Below are 19,867 nucleotides of genomic sequence, written 5' to 3'. Positions count from 1 at the left end.
GAAATAATGCTTCCAATCAAATCACAGATAACATGATTACCCAAGGGCGCGTTGTACCGACCAGTTTATCAAACACGTTGGGTGTGCCTTATAGGGGATTTCCAGTCATCTGGAGACTGGATGTCCGGGTGGCCACCTTTTTAAAGTAATCTACAACAACGAAAACGTAGTCCATTACAATTTCTGTTCGGTGAATCGGCTGTACGTCCCGGTTGTCGTTAACCGTATTGGTGGTTGTCGCCACCGAGCAGACGGCGGAGGTGGCGCTGGGGAACCTGAAGAGCAAGTACGACAACGAGAAGTCGATGGTGACGGAGACGATGATGAAGCTGCGCAACGAGCTCAAGGCACTCAAGGAGGACGCCGCCACCTTCTCCTCGCTACGCGCCATGTTCGCCACGAGGTACCCTCACACAGAGCTGCCCTTCCCTGCCCTCGCACCTTCCCTCTCCACCCGGTCCCGCCCTTTCCCTGCCCTTATGCTGACTGGCCCGGCCTGTCTCGGCCGCCGCTCAGCGCTGTAGAGCCAAACACTTTGACTGGAGCCCTGAGGCTAGCATTGCAGCCGATCTGTGGCTCTGAACCAATTCTATCCAAAACCCTGTCCATACCCATCTGCTTTTCTCTCGTAATTAATGATTGAGTTGAATCGTGAAAATTGATGGAATTGTTCTGGGGGCGCGGTGGAAGAGTGCTGCTCCCCAGTGTGGATGGTGAGGTCACTTGAAGCGATTTCAGAAGCAGTTCCATGATATCTTCTTCCACGGACCGGTTCTCCGCACCTCTGTGCGAGGGATCCGAATGGATTCATCGTCTCGTGCCATGTCGCCGATGGCACGAAGGGGAACAAACTTGGGGGAAAAAAACAAAGAAATGTTTTTTAAGACAATTTTAATTCGTTCAGCTGAAGTCCTGAAACCTTCTGGTTGGTCCAAGCTTCTCCTGCGAGACGACAGCCAGAGCGTTAGAGGACATCGATCACGCCGTCGGCTCCCCCCCCCCCGCCCTCCCGGCCGTTACTCCTGGCACCGCGCGGCGTGTCTCGGAGCCCTAATGCGCCTGGCGACCAGCTGACTGCTGGCCCTGGCTGTTAAATGAAACCGCTGACAGTTCCCCGCCAACAGTTTTGTTCACTTGGAGTGAAGAGCCACGGGGTGACCGTGAGTCGCTGCTTCTCTCTCGGTGACGGCGAAACCAGCTGTGGAAATTCTATATTCCTTTGGCGAGCGTCGGTATACATCCTAATGCCACTTAAAAGCAACCGCTCATGGTGTCCCTGCCAATATATTTACTGGACTTCAGAGCTAAGAATTGCGGTGTGATTATGTTTGAAGGAGTGTGAGGTGATGCCACTCTTTGTGGGTGTCCCTGAGCTTCTTTCTGCTCATCCATTGCTCCCTTGGCCCATTGTGGCATGGTCATTTCCTTTACCGGCATCTCCTTGGAGCGGTCTCTGCACTTAATCCAGCAGTCGATTGACAAAGAGGCTGCATGTAATGGTGACGATCTTGTTTTGACCCATGGACGTGACACGTGAACCGAGATTCAAAAACTCAACGAGTCTCCCTGCAAAAGCGAGCGTCAGGAAGTGGCGCACGTCTTCATTTAGTGGCTATAGGTCGTGTGGTGGAAATTCTGCATTCCTATGGCCGGGGACCAGCATATGCTTGAATGCACCTGACAGTTCTTCTGGCCGTGGCTTTCAAAGCCCCGTTAACGCCGTGCTTGGCAAAGTTTTCAATTTTCCGCGAGTCTCTCCACTCCTCGTTGTTGGTTGGCCCCCTTAGCTATGTTACTGGATCTTGAGCCACCCGTTCCACGGTGACAGCCGCTGTTGTTGACTTGGCATGTCTTGGAAGAGAGGGGGTGTGTTGAGCCTTAATCGGACGTAGTTGGCCTGTTAGGTTGAAGTTGGGCTGCAGGTTTGTGTGCTGCTGCTGCGTCTGCTGTTGCATGGTCCGGTTACATTTTGTGCACCTCGCTATTCGGTGAATTGTCACGATTTGGGTGTCGCGATTGGATTCAAAATGCGAGTCCCTTTTTGTCTCATTTTTATCGTCTCGTTTGTGTTGTTGCATCTCCTGCTTTCTTTTTCCTTTCTCATTAGTAGTTTTCATTTTTTTGCTTCATCTTTGTCATTCGCATACAGTTTTTACAAATTGTAAATATGTTTTCACGTGCACGACACGATGCACTGTATCATGAACGTAAGAATCTTCTTTTATCCATGGATGGACGATACACGCCGAGAATTTGGTATACGGCTCTTATAAAATTAGATTTTTTACACGGATGATCCCATTTATACAGTTTCACGGCTATTTAAGTCAGGGGGGAACTACGGTGCGTGATCACAGCAGCGCAAAGCTGCAGGCATTGTGCCGTTGTCCATCGTGGTAGCGTGCCTGTTTGACGCTTGGCAGAAACGCTGGGCGGTCCCGATGAGTTAGTTTGGGACCTCCGACCACGCCCGCTGTCGGTGCCTGTCGGAATAACTCGAGCCTGCATTGTTTCTCCATGTGGTGCGTGTGGCCTGCGCGTGCACACTCCACCCACTGCCACCCGCGCCGCCCCCGCGCACGTTTTTCGCGAGCATCCCATCTTCCGCGAGCTTGCGGCGAGCGCGCGTAGGTCCGCGTGTCGCCCCCCCATCCCGCCCGGGTCTCCGATCATCTCGAACGCGCGCTTGCGCTTCGCTTGCTCACATGCTCGCGTGTGCGTGTGTCTGCGCGCGTGCGTGTGTGCGCGTGCGTGTGTGCGCACGCGTGCGTGTACCTGCGTTTGTGTACGTGTGCGCATACGCCCGACCGCTCGCTTGCCTGCCTGCACCCGCCCCCCAACCTCCCTACTCCCCGCCCCCCTCCGACTCCCGCCTTCACCCCCACGGCGTGACGACAGGTGCGACGAGTACGTGTCGCAGCTGGACGAGATGCAGCGGCAGCTGGCGGCGGCGGAGGACGAGAAGAAGACGCTGAACTCGCTGCTGCGCGCCGCGATCCAGCAGAAGCTGGCGCTCACGCAGCGCCTCGAGGACCTCGAGTTTGACCACGAGCAGACGCGGCGCGGGAAGCCGCGTGCCGGCCTGCGAGCCAAGGCCCCCAGCCCCAAAGTAAGTCAGAGGCACGGCGCCACGGCCGACGGTGTCACCGCCGCCGTGCAGGCCATGTTTAACGCGTCGGCCATGGACGGCGCAGCGGTGGTGGCCGCGATGGCGGCGGCTGAGGGCAGAGCGGTGCAAGCGGCGACGGCTGGCGGCAGAGGACCGCCGCCGGCCCAGTCAAGGCCCAACGAAGGAAAAAACGCACGAAACAATACGAAAGTGGAGAACTCTTGAGTTTTATTTATTTTAGTCGACGTCTTTTTATTTTGACTTTTCGGTGAAGTGTACATAGGGTGGCGGCGAATATTGTGGCGCGTCAGAGTGTGCGGGTCGCGCGGGTGACCGATGTGCTCGCACCCGCCATGTTTGTTAAGTAAAATGTTTGAAGGTCACCTCGCGGACTGTGCCTTTCTTCCCTGAACCGCAAACACAAACTTTTAAAATCAACCTGCATTTGTACCCTACAGAAGTTCTACGTACGTAAGTTCTACCCTTAACGCATCCCCAAGGCCGCAGTAACTTGAAATTAACGCCTTTTTTTTTACGACTACTACACAGTTGTATTCCATTGTATTCTTTTGCAGTGTCGTAGTGTTGAAAATTAAATTACCGGAAAAAGACTATTCAGTTGTGCCTTAACGGAGTTTGGCATTCTGCAGTCACCGGCACAAGGGTGGAAGGGTGAGGGGGCCGGAGGCCGCTTGGCCGATGAATTATTTGGAGATGCGACCGCAACTGACAATTTAACGATTGCCTCTGTCGTCGATGATCTGGGATCGCGAGCCGGCCGCACAGCGAGCGACTCACTTAACCTGTTAACGCGCGAACGCTTCCACTTAACCCTCCTCGTGGCCTGCACCGACCGCGATTTCTAACCAAATTAATGCCGTGACGCCCGCCGCTCGGCGTCCGCTTTTAACCCAGGCGGCACACTCCACTGGCGCGCCAGCGTGTTTCAGCAGCAGCGAGTGGCTTTTGCAGTGGCGGCGTTTCACACGGGGGAATTTTAACCGTGCTGACCCAGCCTTTTCCGCACGCCGAGTCTAAATTTGGCCCGCGTGATGCTGAGTTGCAACCGCCCCCCTCCTCCGTGCCCACTCCCTCCTCCCCCCCACCCCCTCATCTGCCTCTGCGTTATTACGTGTCCTCTTTGTGGAGGTTGAGTTAAGGATGGAGTAGAGTCCCGCTCAGAGGGGAGAAACAGAAGCTGGGATCAGCTGAGAGAGATAGCAGGCAGCCAGACTAATAAGTGGCCGAGTGAGTGGGAGACTGGCTGGGTGGAAGGGTGGGTGGGCAGGTTGCTCATGTGTTTTAGTGGTTGTGTCGTACGGTGGATGGGTGGGTTGGCTGGTGAACATCTGAGGGGGTGAGTGACTGCTGCTCAGGTACCTCAGCGATAAGCTCGATGAATGGCTAGATAATCGATTGGCTGGGTGCAAAGCTGAATGCGTGTCTTGATTGGTTAACTGGTTGTTTGGGTGATTAACTGGGTTATTGATTGGATAGGTGGCTGGGTTGGTGGCTGAATGTTTAGCTCTGTGTTTGGGTTACCAATTGGCTGGGCAGTTGTGTCGTCAGGGTTATTGGCTGGGTGGGGAACTGGATTGGTAGCTGAATGATTAACTTCGTTATTGGCTGTGTTATTAGTTGGCTGTCTGATTGGCTGGGTGGAGTGGGTGGCTGGGTTACTGGTTGAAGAATTTGCATAAATGATTGGCTGTGTTATTAGTTGGCGAGGCTATTGATTGGCTGCCTGATTGGTGGGGTGGTGTAAGCAAGCGGCAACATAATTTTCCCGCAATCTCTTTGCGCATTGCCGTGCAGCGTGGCAAGAATTCCGGCACGCTTAAGCGACAAACACTGCAGACGCAGGCCCCTTGTGGCCATCCGTCCTTCCGGCCACTGCCCCACGGGGTGGGTGGGGAGAGGAGAGAGGTCCCACAGGTCACCCCCTCCTCCCACTGGCTCCCCCTTTTTTCCTCAATGCAGCTGTTGTCTCCCCCCTACCCGCCCCGCCGCGTTGTGCTGTCGCGTTGGGTGAGCGCCACCTCGCGTCCGCATCTAATCGCCCGTCTCTTAATGGACTCTACGTAGATTGTGAGCAGTCTTATCCAACCCTGTCGCCACAGTGCAACACAGCAGTAGAGAAGAGGCCGTCTCCCAGTAACTACAGGTAAAGGAACACGACTGCGGGGGGGGGCGGGGAGGGTGGGGGGGAGGGGGATAGCATTTGATTCAACAAAACACACAATTGGGGGGTATTGGTAATGTCAATTATGGGGAAAGATAAGTAAAAAAATGGGGGAAATGCAGAATCACCGCTGGGGTTGATACTGTTTGCTGGGACGGGGCCGACCGGCACTGGAGGTCACGGTGCACGGGGCCGACGTGCAGTGCGGTGTTCGGCGCAGTGCGGCGTGCGGCGGCCGAGAACCGCCATGCGTTTATCCTACGCCGGTACGTGTGTTCTCGCCGCTTCGTAAATATAGTGTCGAGCGCACACGGTGGCGGCGTTCTTGTGTGCGTGTGGCCCGCGCGTTATATATACACACGTTTTTAAAAATAAGATAAATTAACCTCGCGCGCTCGGCCGCCTGCACTTGCGCCGCCGGTCTATTTCGACCTCCCTGTATCCAGGGTCCCAGTTTGCACGCGGGTTCCCAGTGCCGAGTCACGTGCCCCCACGTTGCTTTCCCGCGTTGATCAGCTCCGTCCATTTCACCGTTTCGCTTTCCGCCACCGCCATTCCCCAACCCCCACGCCCCCACCTTTGCATCAGGCCCTTGACGTGGATCATTCCGCCGTGGACGGCTCCGCAACAGCGGTCGCCGTCGATAAACCGCGCTGACGACGGCGCGAGCAGGGCCGCGAGCCGGCCGCTCGCCCGGCACGCGGCAGTGAGCGCGACCGGGAGACACGAGACGTAACGCGCGACGCGGCCAGAGTGTGGCGCGGGCGGATTGTCGGCACGGCGGAGCGTCGGCGTCGGTCGCGCGGCGTCCCCCGGGCGAAGGCGGCGACGGGCCCCCGCGCGACCGGCGCCAGGCGGCTAAAGCCATCGTGGCACTCGCCATGCGACACCGTTCACGCGGCACAACTCACGCGGCACAACTCACGCAGCACAACTCACGCGGCACAACTCGAGCGGCACACTCGCCTCCGGGCACGGCTTTGGCGCGGTTCGCGTGGCGCCCCGTCCGTGGCGCTTGGCGTGCCGCACCTCACGGCTGTGCATGCCGCTTACCGCATGCATGGGCTGGCAGCTCCTGCGCGAGCAGACAGACGTTCCTTCAGCTGTGAACACGTGAGCGGTGCGACCACAGGTGACGTCGTTGACCACAGGTGATGATGTTTCGGTCCTTGCGGTGCCCACATGCTCACTGGGAAATTGGAAAGGAGCGGATTTCTCGCTGGGCCACAGATGTTTGACGACAGCACAAGTAATGGCACTCGGGACAGACGATGGCAGTCGTCGTTAAAGCCTGGAATATGTCGGGGTGGCCGCCCGGGTGGTTTAGGATTTTAAAGACAATAAGCCGTCACAGCTGAGAGCCGAGGTTCTTGTCCCCCCTAGTTTCAGCCGCCCGTGATTAAATCTCGCTCGCAGGTGGAGCGAGTAATGGCCTTGTTGCCAATGACTGCTCACACAACAACAAAAAACATCACATTCAATGAGCTTTTCACCTGATTCCGCAAATATATGAGGTCTGAGAAAAAAAATAGTATTTATCTCTGAAGAAATCTTGTTGTATTGACATTTGCCCCTTCCACACTCTGAGCCACATCAAACCTGGCCCAGAATGTGGATAAGTGGCTTACGTAGAAAGAGAGCGGTGCTGCGATGGGATTTTATGGGGCTTTTCTGTAACACAGCGTGGTCCACTGCTATCTTCGATAATTTCGAATGGAAATTCCTTAACCTGGTGAAATTGTGCTGCCGGCAACGATTGGAATTTAACTGAATTTTGTTACGAGTCTGGTATTTAACCTCCTGGCACTCGCCAGTCATTCAGTAACCGACGACGATGATTCTGTACGCCCTGATGAAGAGTTTCAGCTTCATCATTTTATAATTGAGTTCACGGCCACTACCGCCCCTGCAGAATAATTGCAGACAATCAGGACCGGCAAGTCAGGCCTGCTTGAGAGAGCTCGTGCACAAACATTGATCGCTTTTCAGAGATAATTGAGCTGCCTGCAGGGCTGTCACGTGACAATGTTGCTGTTACACCTCAGCCCTCTATTGATTGCATATCGCACCTCCCAAGTTGAGTCGGCCAAAATCACACGAATTTGTTTGTTTGCTTTGGCTGCGAGTCTGGTTCAGTTCGCAGTAGAGCTTCCGAATCTATGCTGCCCTGAAAAAAAATCGCCTGATTACGATAAAAATTACACGACATTTTCCTTGCGATATCCCCTTGGCAGCGGTCCACAAGCACAGGTATAATACAAATAAATAAACAAACTGGTCAATAACATAACCCGAATAGGAAAAAAGATACATACTGTATATTTCACAGCTGACGTTTCAGGCAATAGTCATCTTTCATAGCAGAGCTCAATGATTATATAATTATATTACGATCAGGTCAGCCAGTGCGTCAGCCTTTTCACACACAGGAGTATGCCGCTGCAGTGCACGGTCTCAACAAATGGGCTTGCGATCCCGGCTATCACCCAAATCCTAACGAAGAGCATGCCAGCTGATGCCTGAGTGCCATTGTTTATGCGTCGCTCGCCTCGTGTGATGAGCGTATAGAGGCAAATCGAGAGGTGTCTGATAGCAGTAAGCTGACCCCGTTTCTAGTGAATCGGTGAAGGTATATTGTGTAGCATTGTGAACAACCTATTTTCACCCATGGGGCCGTGGCAGACACGTCAAGGCTGGACTGATAACAGCTCGCCACAACACCGCATAGGCACATTTTATTGTTATGATTACAAAACTATCACGTGTTGTTTGAAAATACCCTGGGACACCTGGGTTGCTGGATTCATACTTATTTATTTACTGGGGGGGGGCAGGGTGTGTGTGTAGAGTAGTGGTGTAACTTTCAGCACAATGTACGATGAATCCAGCAATTTGTGTTCGATTCCCGGCCACGGCTAACATCAGTGGTGAGCGATATCTGAACCAGTTCTTATACATAGACGCATATACACACACACGCGCACACGTGTGTACATGTGAATATATATTTACTTGTATGCAGTTCAGCGTAAAAGCCTCACGTGTGTATATCACGTTGCCTGTGTCGCCCGCCCATGTTGGCATTCTTTTTCACAAGCCTTGTCTGCATTGAGGAAGCCAATATCTCAACCCTCGCTCTCTTCATCGCATGCCGGAAGTCCTCGTGTCATCGGCATCGTCGCAATGAAGAAACGCTACCGCCCTGAAGAAATAGCGCTGCAGCCAATTGCCAGCCATGACACCCTGACCGTCAATCCCACCCGTGAAATGTAAATGAGCCGAAAATTCTACAAAAGGTTGGGAATTTGTTACTAAAATAAAATATCTAAATCATTAGCTTTCTTCTGAAACTCAATCCTAATGCAGACTGTCTGAAATGCAGCGCCTTCGTGAGAGCACTGCACTCCAAAAACGGCGTGAATACCAAATGTACATCCTGTTCGTTGCACAAAACCCCCTCCGATTGGCTGCTGCGGTATTTTTCGGAGCTGTAGTTTTTTTCGCAACATTGCCGCGCATGTCTGTGTGTGTGTGCACGTGTGCACGTGTGCGTGAGCACACAGGTGTGTGTTTCGGAGAATTTGGCGGCATTTAAACAAAACAAATCTGTTTGATACTGGTTTCACCACTCACTTGCTTCATGCGCAACTGAGACCGGGGGGGGACGTGAGCGGAATTTCTAGTTTCACGCCGGGTTACTGCGGGAACGTGGCTGGGTTTTAATGACTCTCGTCAGCAAGGGGACGGCCAGACATTTTCATTCATCGACCAAGGGTGAGAACTGGACACTGGTTGTGTTCGGTGCGGTGATGGTGGTCGTGGTTATCCAGGCAGAGCTAACATAATGGGCAAGCGCCGCCATCTAATAGAGTAAAATGTAAGAGTAATTCCTCAATCACGTTATTTTTGGTAAATACGATAAAAATTGAGCATCCATCGTCATAGAGAATGTAGGCAACAAAATAAACAAAGTGTACGCCTCCTTCCCATATTTTGTCTCCGCATTAAAAAAATATCTTATTTTTGCACTGCCACACGGCCTTCTGGGAATTCGTCTTTTCAGCAGCATTGGTTTCATTTATGCAGCTCACTTCGCATCAACATGTCGGAGTGCTTTATGTCAAACAACATTTATACGGATGTTTAGAATACATTAAAAAAATGGAAAAAAATTATTCTACCAGTTCGAAAAAGGATAAATTATTTGTCTGCGTTATGTTTTTCCCAAATAATGCATTTTGAGCACCTTCAATGAGAGCGAAAGGAGAAATTTTACTTTTAAATTGTGTTTAAGTTGAGTAACTCGTCCTGCTTATAACTGGAAATTCGTGGCAGTGGAATAAGAGGGCTTCTTAGCAAGCTTAAGTTCAAGCTGATCACCACATCCAGTATTCCTCTGGCTCTATGGGCTGCGGATATCGAGTCACGTGCCACCCACTTCAATATAACTGTCACCCAGAAAACAATTGGTGAGAAACTAATCCCTGTTCTTAGCCTCGCCAATGAATAATGCAACTCTTTTCTGACTCGGCAATTATCCAATGAAAAACCGCCTATACCGGCGAGCGACCTGCGCTGGTACGGCACGGATGTGCCAATGGAAAAGAGGTGTAAGAATGTGCGCTGGGTGATTTGCTCGCAGCACACAGGGCCATTACCCCTCCTCCCGTGTTTGTGCGCCACTGTAACGGGGCAATAAATGCACCAAAGCGATTAACAGCCATTTATTTACGTTCAGCGTCGCCTCCGTAGCCTATGACCAAATCACCCGGAATGTGGCCAATTCTCGTAATCTAAGCAGGTTGGCGCCCGGCCAGCATGTGTATGGGCAACCACGGCCTTGTTACGGGCTGCGGGGGGCCACGTTGTGGGCAGCAGCGGGCAGTACAACAAAATCCATTGTACTGTGCTGCCTGGAAAAGGAGCTGTAAATGTCCACACGTGTGCGTGATCTCCGTAGCAACCCATTTGCAGTTGATTTTCTGTAGTTTAACGCTAACTTCCGCCTTGGCCTTTACACAAGGGTAGGCGCTGCTGCGTTTTACGCTGCGACGGTTATCGTCGCCGTGTCATGCGAACAGGCGCTGAATATCTGGATCCTTGTGAAGGTGAACGGGCGGGCGCACGATCGATTTGGTGGGACCAGATTCACCGATTTGTTGCCTGTTTGCCCCACCCCCTTACGGCGCCGCACTTTGCACTTCGCTTTTTCCCGCTCCTCACTTGGCTGTGCGCGTCCTCACCGGTCGGTGTGGCGATGTGGGAGGTTGGTGACCGTGTGATCGTGGGCAAAGGGAGCAAGTGATGGTGGATTCAGCTGATAACCTGACGGACGCATATTACGTGGACCAACCATGAAAGGGCATGTAACATCATTGGCCGAGAGAAGTATTTGTCAAATTCCAGTCGTTGGTGGCCCACCGCAATGCAGATCTCTGTGATTACCAATTATCGGGTGTGCAGCATGTTGCTGATTCGTTATACGAAGATTGGAAAACATCAGTAAGTCTGGAAGGTTGCACCGTGGGTGGGGGAGGGGATGGGAATGTGGCGATTGGAATTTGAGAATTACTTGCCCCGAGTATGCCATCGTATGCCAGAGATTAATTTGGATTTTTTAATTATCCTCCCTGTAGGGCAGGACATTGAACGCATGAGAAGTGACAATGTCTAACTTTATATATTTTTTACAATGAAACACATTTGTATGCGTATGCACGTGTGTGCGAGCGCGTGAAGATGCTACACGTACGTACGCATCTCACATTTTAATCCGGACAAGTTGGCTTTAATGCAGAGCTCGCGGACACGGTCACTCTGTCATCGTTTTGATTGCACTTTACACACAGTCTTGGGAATCGTGATTCAAGCGCCCTGCAGAGAGACCACATCGTCAATTTACCCGCCGGCACTCTGCCTACGATTCCCCCCGCTCTGCATGCTACCCACACGGGGGGGGGGGGGGGGGAGGAACGATTCCACAGCTGCGTACTAACCAACGTCTCTTCCTTCTTCCTCTCCTGTCTTTCCTTCATCCCTTCCCCATCTCTCCTCTTTCTGCTGCTCCGTCTTCCCTCGCCGGTGCAAAGCGCGCCAGCGAGCCTGTTGGACAGCCAGAAGCAGCTAGCCACTAGGCCGAAGTGCATCCCTCTGCACTGTCTGTCAAAGCCCCCACACTTTCCGTAGTCCCTGGACGATTGCCGCCACGAGGGGCGACTCTATCCCGCCGCCCCCACCTTCCCCCTCCTCCGGCGATGTCATCCTTCGAGCGTGACCCGGGCTAATGTGACCCGGGCTAATGTCACCCGCTCAATTGCTCACTCGCCGGCTCGTCCTTCAGCCCGGTCGTGCAAACTTAACGGAGAAACTCGCAGAGTCGGTCAGTCGGTGGGAGAGTCGAAGTTGTGCCCGGCACCAGGCCACTATTTCGTTCCCCACCCCCCCCTCACCCATGTTTTATTTTCGTCGACAACCCCCCCCCCCCCCCCCACATGGAAAGACACGGACATCACGGATGATAAATTACCAATTTAATAATGTCGATTTGTACGTCAGTAATAATTGCAGCGACGACAATAATAATCGATGAGCACATTTTGAGCGACGGTGAGCGAGGGGAGAGAGTAACACACGCAGCGTGCCTACATCCCGAGGCTCTCGGCGGTGGAACTGTAAAACGTTTCCTTGCATGGTTTTTCCCCAGCGTCTTTTTTAATCGCTTTATATGTGCTCGCGCACGTGCAGAGCGGTGAGCGCGTGCGACAGGGTCGTTGTAGTTGCGCGTGCCACATCTCACAGCCTGTTGCCTTAGCGCTCACCGGACGGAGGCAGCGGTGATGCTGGCGATGTCGCGATTGGGTCGGCTGGCGGTGGCGTCGTGATGCGCTAGGGCCAAGGTGGCAGAGACGGATCTGGAAACTTTTCAAAAAGGTGGGCAGAGGGTGGAGTGGGGGGCAGTCCTAAAATTTAAATCTTTTTACATCTGGCTCTCTCGATTAAAAAAACACATTTGATCAATTTTCTCAGATAAATAATCAACAAAATGCTAATTTTCAGGGTCTGGTGGGGGAGGAGCGGTGGTCATCCCCAACAGACCCCCGTCTGGGATCAGCCCCCGCATGGCGGGTGGCATCGATAAGCCCCCATAGTCGACTTGCAGCCACGTTCAGGAGGTAGAAGCTTTGTGCAGTCGCTGCACCCAATGTGGCCTATCACCGACTTGTCGTCCGTGTTGAGTGCTGTCCCCTCGCGTACGTAGGGTTTATCCAGGTTTATCCAGGTTCCGGTTTATTCCCGCAAAGAGGAATGCACTCCTCACAGGACGATGTCCATCGGCCAAGCACACCAAGAAGAATATTCCTGCAGGAGTCTTGAGACCTGACGAGGATCTCCCAGATCACAATTAGAAGCAACTTTTAAAGCGTTAAACATCAACACTTTAGGAAAATAACGAGGAACCCACAGAGATGCCATGAATTGTCATAATCCAGCAATTTGGTGGTCATGCTTACAATTTTTTCAAATTAACTGGTTTTGTCTCGTAAATGTCTCAGTTCTGGTTTCGCTCGTGGCTTATAATTTGTCGTAACATTTGCGTTCGTCGTAATATAATCTCCTGTCTTGGGCACGCAATTCCAGACGTGTATTGTAAAGCATAAAGAATTAAACTTTAATCGATGCATCCTTTCTACACCTGGCTGTCGCGTCAATGGCAGCCGGTTAAGCCACGTGAGCATCTTGCAGTGACAAGGGCGAGGGAGTTGCGTGTTCATGAGTCTGTGTGTCAATGTCCACCGGGAGTGGTGGTGCAGTGGTTATCGTGCTGCCCTACGAACCTGACCACCCGAGTTCAATTCCCGCTGGCAGTCAACATCAATGACGAATATCTTAACCAGTCCCTGGACTCCTCCTAGGTCGACTCAGTCTCAATTGAGTACTAGGTGTGGTGTGTAAACATCGACAAAGGCGGCGGCCAGGCGTGGTGCTGGCCACCCACCACCTCGTGTGCCGTGTTGGCCATCATCGGTGCTCGCTAACAGCACTTGCCCCTACAGTCTGTTAAGGCTATACATGGAGGGGGTGGGGGGGATCTTTGTCTTTTTGTACTTGCTGTATATAATTATGCACACCTTATGCATCGAAGCGCGCGCGGGTGTGTATATGTACATACGCACCGAGCGGTTGCGTGTGCTTCTACGGTATATGCAAAAATGCGCGCGGTGGGTTGCGATGTTGCAAGCGGGGGGGGGGGGGGGGTGATTCACAAGCGAAAATCTGCCGTCGCTAGTGGCGCTTCCGGCGACGTAAAACGGATGACACGTCGTGCGTGCGTTGTTTTATTTTCACATTTTAGCCGATCGAAGTGATGATCGTGGGCCGGAGCTCCCGTTGTGTGAAACGAAACGACGGGAGGGACTCGTGCCGTGTGTGTGTGCGCACGCTGTACCTGTACCAGATGCCGCGTGCAACTACAGCCGCAGTGATAAATTGTGCAATGAAAAACAGCGAATGAGTGTTAGTCGCTTACGACGCCGTTATATTTTATGTTGTGTTATTTTTTATCATTATTATTTGCAAGAAGAGCAAATTCACATAACAATTAGTTCTTGTCTTGTAGGTCATGTGCTCAGGCTGTGTCCCCGGGCCTGCCCAATTCTTTTTTGTTCTTTTGAAGTTTGGAACTTGAGTGAGAAAGCAACTGTGAAGTTGTAACTTCAGGGGAAGGCTTTGTTATCGCACCTCAGTGATGTCACCACGACGATATCATTTCACAACGTGTCAAGTCTATTTCTATGTTTTTATCTTTTCTCAATGATGAAGCTGCACACAGTGTGCGGCTAGGAGATAAGCGCTATCGGTTGTGCGCATCGCACCTTCCTGTAACATATGCACGCTTGTTAGTTTGATTCGCTCGTTACAATTTGAGCTCGAAATCGACACAAACAGTCGCAACCTGACGAGACGGAGCTTTGATATTTGTCCGGTTTTGGCGGTCGATTATGTTTTTCAAAGTCCGCTTCCGCCCGCCGGGTTTGCAGATCTGGCCTACGTATACACAGTCCACGCGTACGCGCGGATGTTTGGCGTTCACAGTTTACTGTGGCCGTCTGCCGCGTTGCTCCGAGAGTGGGCGTGTAACGGTGCCATCGATTCGGCGATTAAACTCGGTTCTTACGTTCACAGTACTCGCGTTGAATCGCTCGCGTACAAATCGAGAACGAGACGTCAAGGTGGAAGCGTTCTCAACAGACAGTACAAACGACCCTGCTGGTACAGATTAGACCAGCAATCCCAAAAAAATATTTCCTGCTCAAATAAGCATTATTGAAGCATTGGTGCTCATTTCTCCCATTGGCACCCCAGAGTCAGGAGTGGAAAATCCGCATTCCTATGGCGGGGGCGACTGTATCGCGCTGCCATGACGTATCGTCGAGTCGAAGGATGTGCGAATCGTTACATGCGCTGCTTCAAAGACGACTGCGTATGTAGCCTTGTTTGCAAAGGGCGCTGCTATGGAAACAATATTATCACGGTCATTTTTTTTTCCCTTTTTATTGTATATCCTGTTAAGTCTGTAACTGAGACGTGCTCAGATATGGACAAGGGTAAGGGGTTGAGGCGGCCGTTCGTGCGTAAACCATCCTTAGGGTGGATGACGTCATTGGTTGGCTTTTAAGAGGCGACTGCTGTTATTCCGTCGATAAACAGAATGTCTGCGGCGAATATTCATTTTTCAGCGGGCAAACATTCGCCGCTTCACAGAATCGCAAGCGGCTTGTCGTCGTGAAAACATTAAGACTCGTCATTCTCACCATCATCATTATTTGTCTTCTCTGGGGGGAAAGCCTCGCTGAGCCTCGTGTGGAAGAGGAGGGCCACAGCAACGGGGATGTTGTTTGACCTTGTTTTGTTTTATTTACGTCGCTCTCGGGAGCGCTGCTGAACCGGTTTCCTCAACCGCTGCCGCCACCCCGAATCGCCTTCCCCGCACGTGAATTCGACCTGAGCCCGGCGTGAGGATGAGCAACGCGAGACACACGCGGGGGGGGGGGGGTGCCCGAGGGGTTCTCGCTGTCGGAGAGAGAAAAAGACGTAGGAATCAAATGTACTCTTAGTTTTGTCGGTAAAGTCACGTAGGTAAAAAATTAAATTAATGAATACAATTATTATTGTATTTTTATTAATTTAAATTTCATTTTTTACCTACGTGACTTTACCGACAAAACTAAGAGTATGAATCCTTGCAGTCACGAAAGCTTCAAATCTAGAAGGAATCAAATGTGTGGAAGGTCGGGCTTTATGGATCTCAATCATGTGCGGTTCATGCTTAGCTTTTGATGTTACACTAATTCGTTTTTCTTTTGCAGTGTTTACATGGAATTACCGTATATCAACTTGTATGTAAATACGCCGCGCATTACTAATTTGAGTCGCGGCCCGCGTGAGTTTAAGGCCGGCGGCCGGACTGTCTACATCGTTGGCACAGGCGATGCAATCAAAGGTGTTACTGCGTTTTTATTTTAATCGTTTGAGATTTGTTTTTATTGTGAAATATTGTTTTTATTTAAGTTTGTGAGTTCACGTCGATGTTGAGATCCCCCCCCCCTCTCCCGTGGCCCTATTGGCAGTGAGCGGAGCCTTGGATTCTGGGCCCCGTAACGACGCGTCCATTAATCGATCAAAATCGCGATGCACGCAATGGATCCCGTGAGCGAGCGAGTCATCGTTTATTCTTACATTTCATGCAAATTACGGAAATTGTACACACGACTGATTCGCGAATGTTACGTTTAAGCTAACGGAGCAGAGAAAAGCTGCACAAACGAGGCAACATTTGAGACGGTGAAAACGGGACAGAAAATATAAATTCTGAAGCCGAATCCCGATCACAATCGAATTCGCTCAGGAGTCGGGGGGGGGGGGGTGGGCACATGCGGTGCGGTGTGAATGGTTACGTGCCGTTCGCACTGCCCTCTGCTGCTGAGCAAGGGGCCATTTCCCGGAACATCGCCTCGTCATGTTGTTCCGTTGCCGTGTCATGGGCGGTGTTTATATGGATTACGATGATGGTCGTGGTGTTTACATGAAGACCCTGTTTTCATTTTTGCCAGGGCGAATGTACAGCCACAGTGTCGGTGTGGGAGCTGCCCACCGCTGCCAGTAAGGGCCAAGCCACTGGTGTTGTTAACCCCACAACTGAAAAGCAAATGAAAAGTGAAGAGGCCTCACTCGGTAATGGAAGGGGCGAATACTTGGGGAGCGGAACACACGAATATGAACCGTAACAAACTAGCCGGCCAAATACTTATCCCTTAACGATCCAATCACACACCACGCCCTCGTCTAAACTAGCCAATCAGATACTACGCCGTCGTCTAAACTAGCCAATCACACACTACGCCGTCGTCTAAACTAACCAGTCAGACACCACGCCGTCGTATAAACTAACCAATCAGACACCACGCCGTCGTCTAAACTAACCAATCAGACACTACGCCCTAGTCTAAACTAGCCAATCAGACACTACGCCATAGTCTAAACTAGCCAATCAGACACCACGCCGTAGTCTAAACTAACCAATCAGACACTACACCGTAGTCTAAACTAACCAATCAGACACCACGCCCTCGTCTAAACTAACCAATCAGACACCACGCCGTCGTCTAAACTAGCCAATCAGACACTACGCCGTCGTCTAAACTAACCAATCAGACACCACGCCGTCGTATAAACTAACCAATCAGACACCACGCCCTCGTCTAAACTAGCCAATCAGACACTACGCCCTAGTCTAAACTAGCCAATCACACACTACGCCGTCGTCTAAACTAACCAATCAGACACCACGCCGTCGTATAAACTAACCAATCAGACACCACGCCGTCGTCTAAACTAACCAATCAGACACTACGCCCTAGTCTAAACTAGCCAATCAGACACTACGCCATAGTCTAAACTAGCCAATCAGACACCACGCCGTAGTCTAAACTAACCAATCAGACACTACACCGTAGTCTAAACTAACCAATCAGACACCACGCCCTCGTCTAAACTAACCAATCAGACACCACGCCGTCGTCTAAACTAGCCAATCAGACACTACGCCGTCGTCTAAACTAACCAATCAGACACCACGCCGTCGTATAAACTAACCAATCAGACACCACGCCGTCGTCTAAACTAACCAATCAGACACTACGCCCTAGTCTAAACTAGCCAATCAGACACTACGCCGTCGTCTAAACTTACCAATCAGACACTAGCCAATCATGCGGCAGCCCTAACCTCTGCAAATGAGAGAGCTCGACACGAGCTCTGACACTTAAAAACTACCTCGCCAGCTAACCGTGACCATAGCAGTTTAATAAATGAGATCCTGGCAGGAGCCTTAATTCTCATCCTGACAAACGAGCAAACCAGCCCCGAACCGCGCACCCCAACCAACGCGGCAGAACTTCGCTACAACCACCTGGTGCCGACTTGATCCACGATTTGCCACTAGCGTCGCCGCCGTTGAGAATTTGACGAATCACCAAAACCAGCCCCACGAGCTGCTACCAGTTAGCCCGACACCCCCGAGGACCTGTCCGCAGCCCCGGATCGTTTGTCAGGTTTCGTTCGCTTTTCAGTTTTGGTCTTCACAGCACCACCCCCTCCCCGTGTATAACGAATACTGCCATAACGTATTTTTTTCATTTCGCGTAACGGAAATGCAAAGTTATCCATAATGTCCGATATGTTTACGTACGTGCGCGTCGCTAATTTGTAAATCGATGATGAGCACTAGCGACGACCCTGATTGAATAGCCACGACGGATGCATTCACTCATTTCCCCCGAGTGATGTAAGATAATGCTCGCTGTACATAAGTATTACCTGCAACTTGTTCATTTCGAAGCTGGGCGATGGTATCCACCACCACCGCGACGACGACGACGACGACTCACGTGTTCCGCAAAAACCTGGATTTTATACAGACGTGGGGGGCCCTCTTCGTAGCCCCCCTCCCCCGCCTCCATCTTTACACCATCGACACAGAGTCACCGCAGGCACCCTCGGTGTCTTTCCCCGTACCGCCGGCAACGCGCGGTGCCTGGGTGTCTCGCCGAGAAGCACACTTTGAATTGGCCGGGCTGAAGACCACCACCCTCCTCTCCTCCTTCTGCCTGTGACCGACCGTCTCTTTTTTTTCCCTCTCTGAAATAAATCCATAAGTCCACTGTTTCTGTGCGTTGTCTTGCTGTCGCATTTACACGCACGCCGAGTGAGACCGGACTGTGTTGTGTTGGTGGGCGTGGGGGGGGAGGTGCTTGCTGCTGATCATTCTGCTGCTGTGCATTGAGAGTGCGGTTTGCGTCGTCTTTGCTTCTCCGTTGAGTTTTGCTTTAACTTCGCCGGGTCAGTCTGTTAAGCTCTTATGTTGTGAGTCACGTCCCGGATAATTTAACGCAGCTCACGTGCCCAAGCCGGACATCTCGATAACGCCTTTTGTCAATCTACTGCTGGATGAAGGCCTCCCCACGCCGGCGACGTGTCCCCACCATCGCGCAATTCAATTCGTCGCAGCACACTGGTTCGCGCGCTACGTCACAAGCCCAGTGAATCGCGTGCGATTCCTTCTCGTGCGTGGCTCAACATCGGTGGTGATCTCAACCCCTCACATGGTCAAACAATTGCCGTGGCTGATGCAGCGTGGGGGCACGAGAGGCGCTCTTCCGGCAGTGCGGTACTGACAAGGCTGTGCAAGCAAGTAGTTGCCACAAATGTTTTTCCCAACTTCTACTCTGGGCCATGTGCCGCCTTGTACACAACGTGCGTTCCACCACGGCCGCACGGCGCGCTCAGACTTGTGTCCTCATGACGTGCGCAGGTTGTGTTGGCCACTCATTTGTAAACTGCTCGAGTATTAGCATCCATAGTGCAGATAAATAAAACACAAACTCCCCCGCATGGCCTTAACAGACTGTTGGGACAAGGGCTGTTAGCGAGCACCTATGAAGGCCGCAACGGCACACAAAGGGGGTGGCCAGCACCACGCCTGGCGGCCTTTGTCTCTCCAGGGATGGTGTTTACGCACCGCACCAGGTGCCCATTTAAGGCTGAGTCGACCTGGAGGAGACCGGTTCACATGTTGGTCACCGATGTTGACCGAGTGGGAATTGAACTCTGATCACAGAGTTTATATCGCGGTGTGCTAACCACTGCGCCACCGCTCCCAGCATTACGTATGCGCACACACAAATACCCAAGTTTGCACGTAGCGTGTTGGTTTTGCTAAATCTGTCCTGAATTAAATACAAATGTAATTTGCCCTGCGCGGACCACTTGAGAGGAGGGGAATTGAACAGGGAGCCCCATGTAAGACGTTGCACAGGGACCCATGCCAACCACGCTACTACGTCACTAGTGCCTGGTGAAGACGTTACAGGACAGGCCGACGTTCTGGCCCCAGACCCGAAATAAGAGCAACCTCTGCTGTGAAATTGTGTTTTGCGCGCGCGTTTAAGGACATGGATCTGCATCCAAACAGCTCGGCATCTCGCGGCGCCTCGCGTAGCACCTCGGGTACAACCGTT

General features: G+C 51.9%; 1 protein-coding gene across 1 annotated transcript in view; it reads left to right on the top strand.

Moving 5' to 3' along the window:
* The window catches only part of LOC144729358 (protein bicaudal D homolog 2-like), a 56,433-nt gene extending 37,918 nt beyond the window's left edge, over nucleotides 1-18,515 (top strand). Inside the window, exons 11-15 of the mRNA XM_078609563.1 lie at nucleotides 252-403; nucleotides 2,899-3,109; nucleotides 5,230-5,273; nucleotides 5,880-6,023; nucleotides 11,381-18,515. Coding sequence (XP_078465689.1) covers nucleotides 252-403; nucleotides 2,899-3,109; nucleotides 5,230-5,273; nucleotides 5,880-6,023; nucleotides 11,381-11,477 — 648 coding nt within the window. The 3' untranslated portion in view covers nucleotides 11,478-18,515. The remainder of the gene's footprint in view (nucleotides 1-251; nucleotides 404-2,898; nucleotides 3,110-5,229; nucleotides 5,274-5,879; nucleotides 6,024-11,380) is intronic.
* Nucleotides 18,516-19,867: the final 1,352 nt, after the last annotated feature.

The sequence above is a fragment of the Lampetra planeri genome, chromosome 32 (genome assembly GCF_965212315.1).
Source record: "Lampetra planeri chromosome 32, kcLamPlan1.2.h2, whole genome shotgun sequence".
Classification (NCBI taxonomy): domain Eukaryota; kingdom Metazoa; phylum Chordata; class Hyperoartia; order Petromyzontiformes; family Petromyzontidae; genus Lampetra; species Lampetra planeri.
Note: the sequence above shows the minus strand (reverse complement) of the source record. Positions and strands in the feature narration are given on the sequence as shown.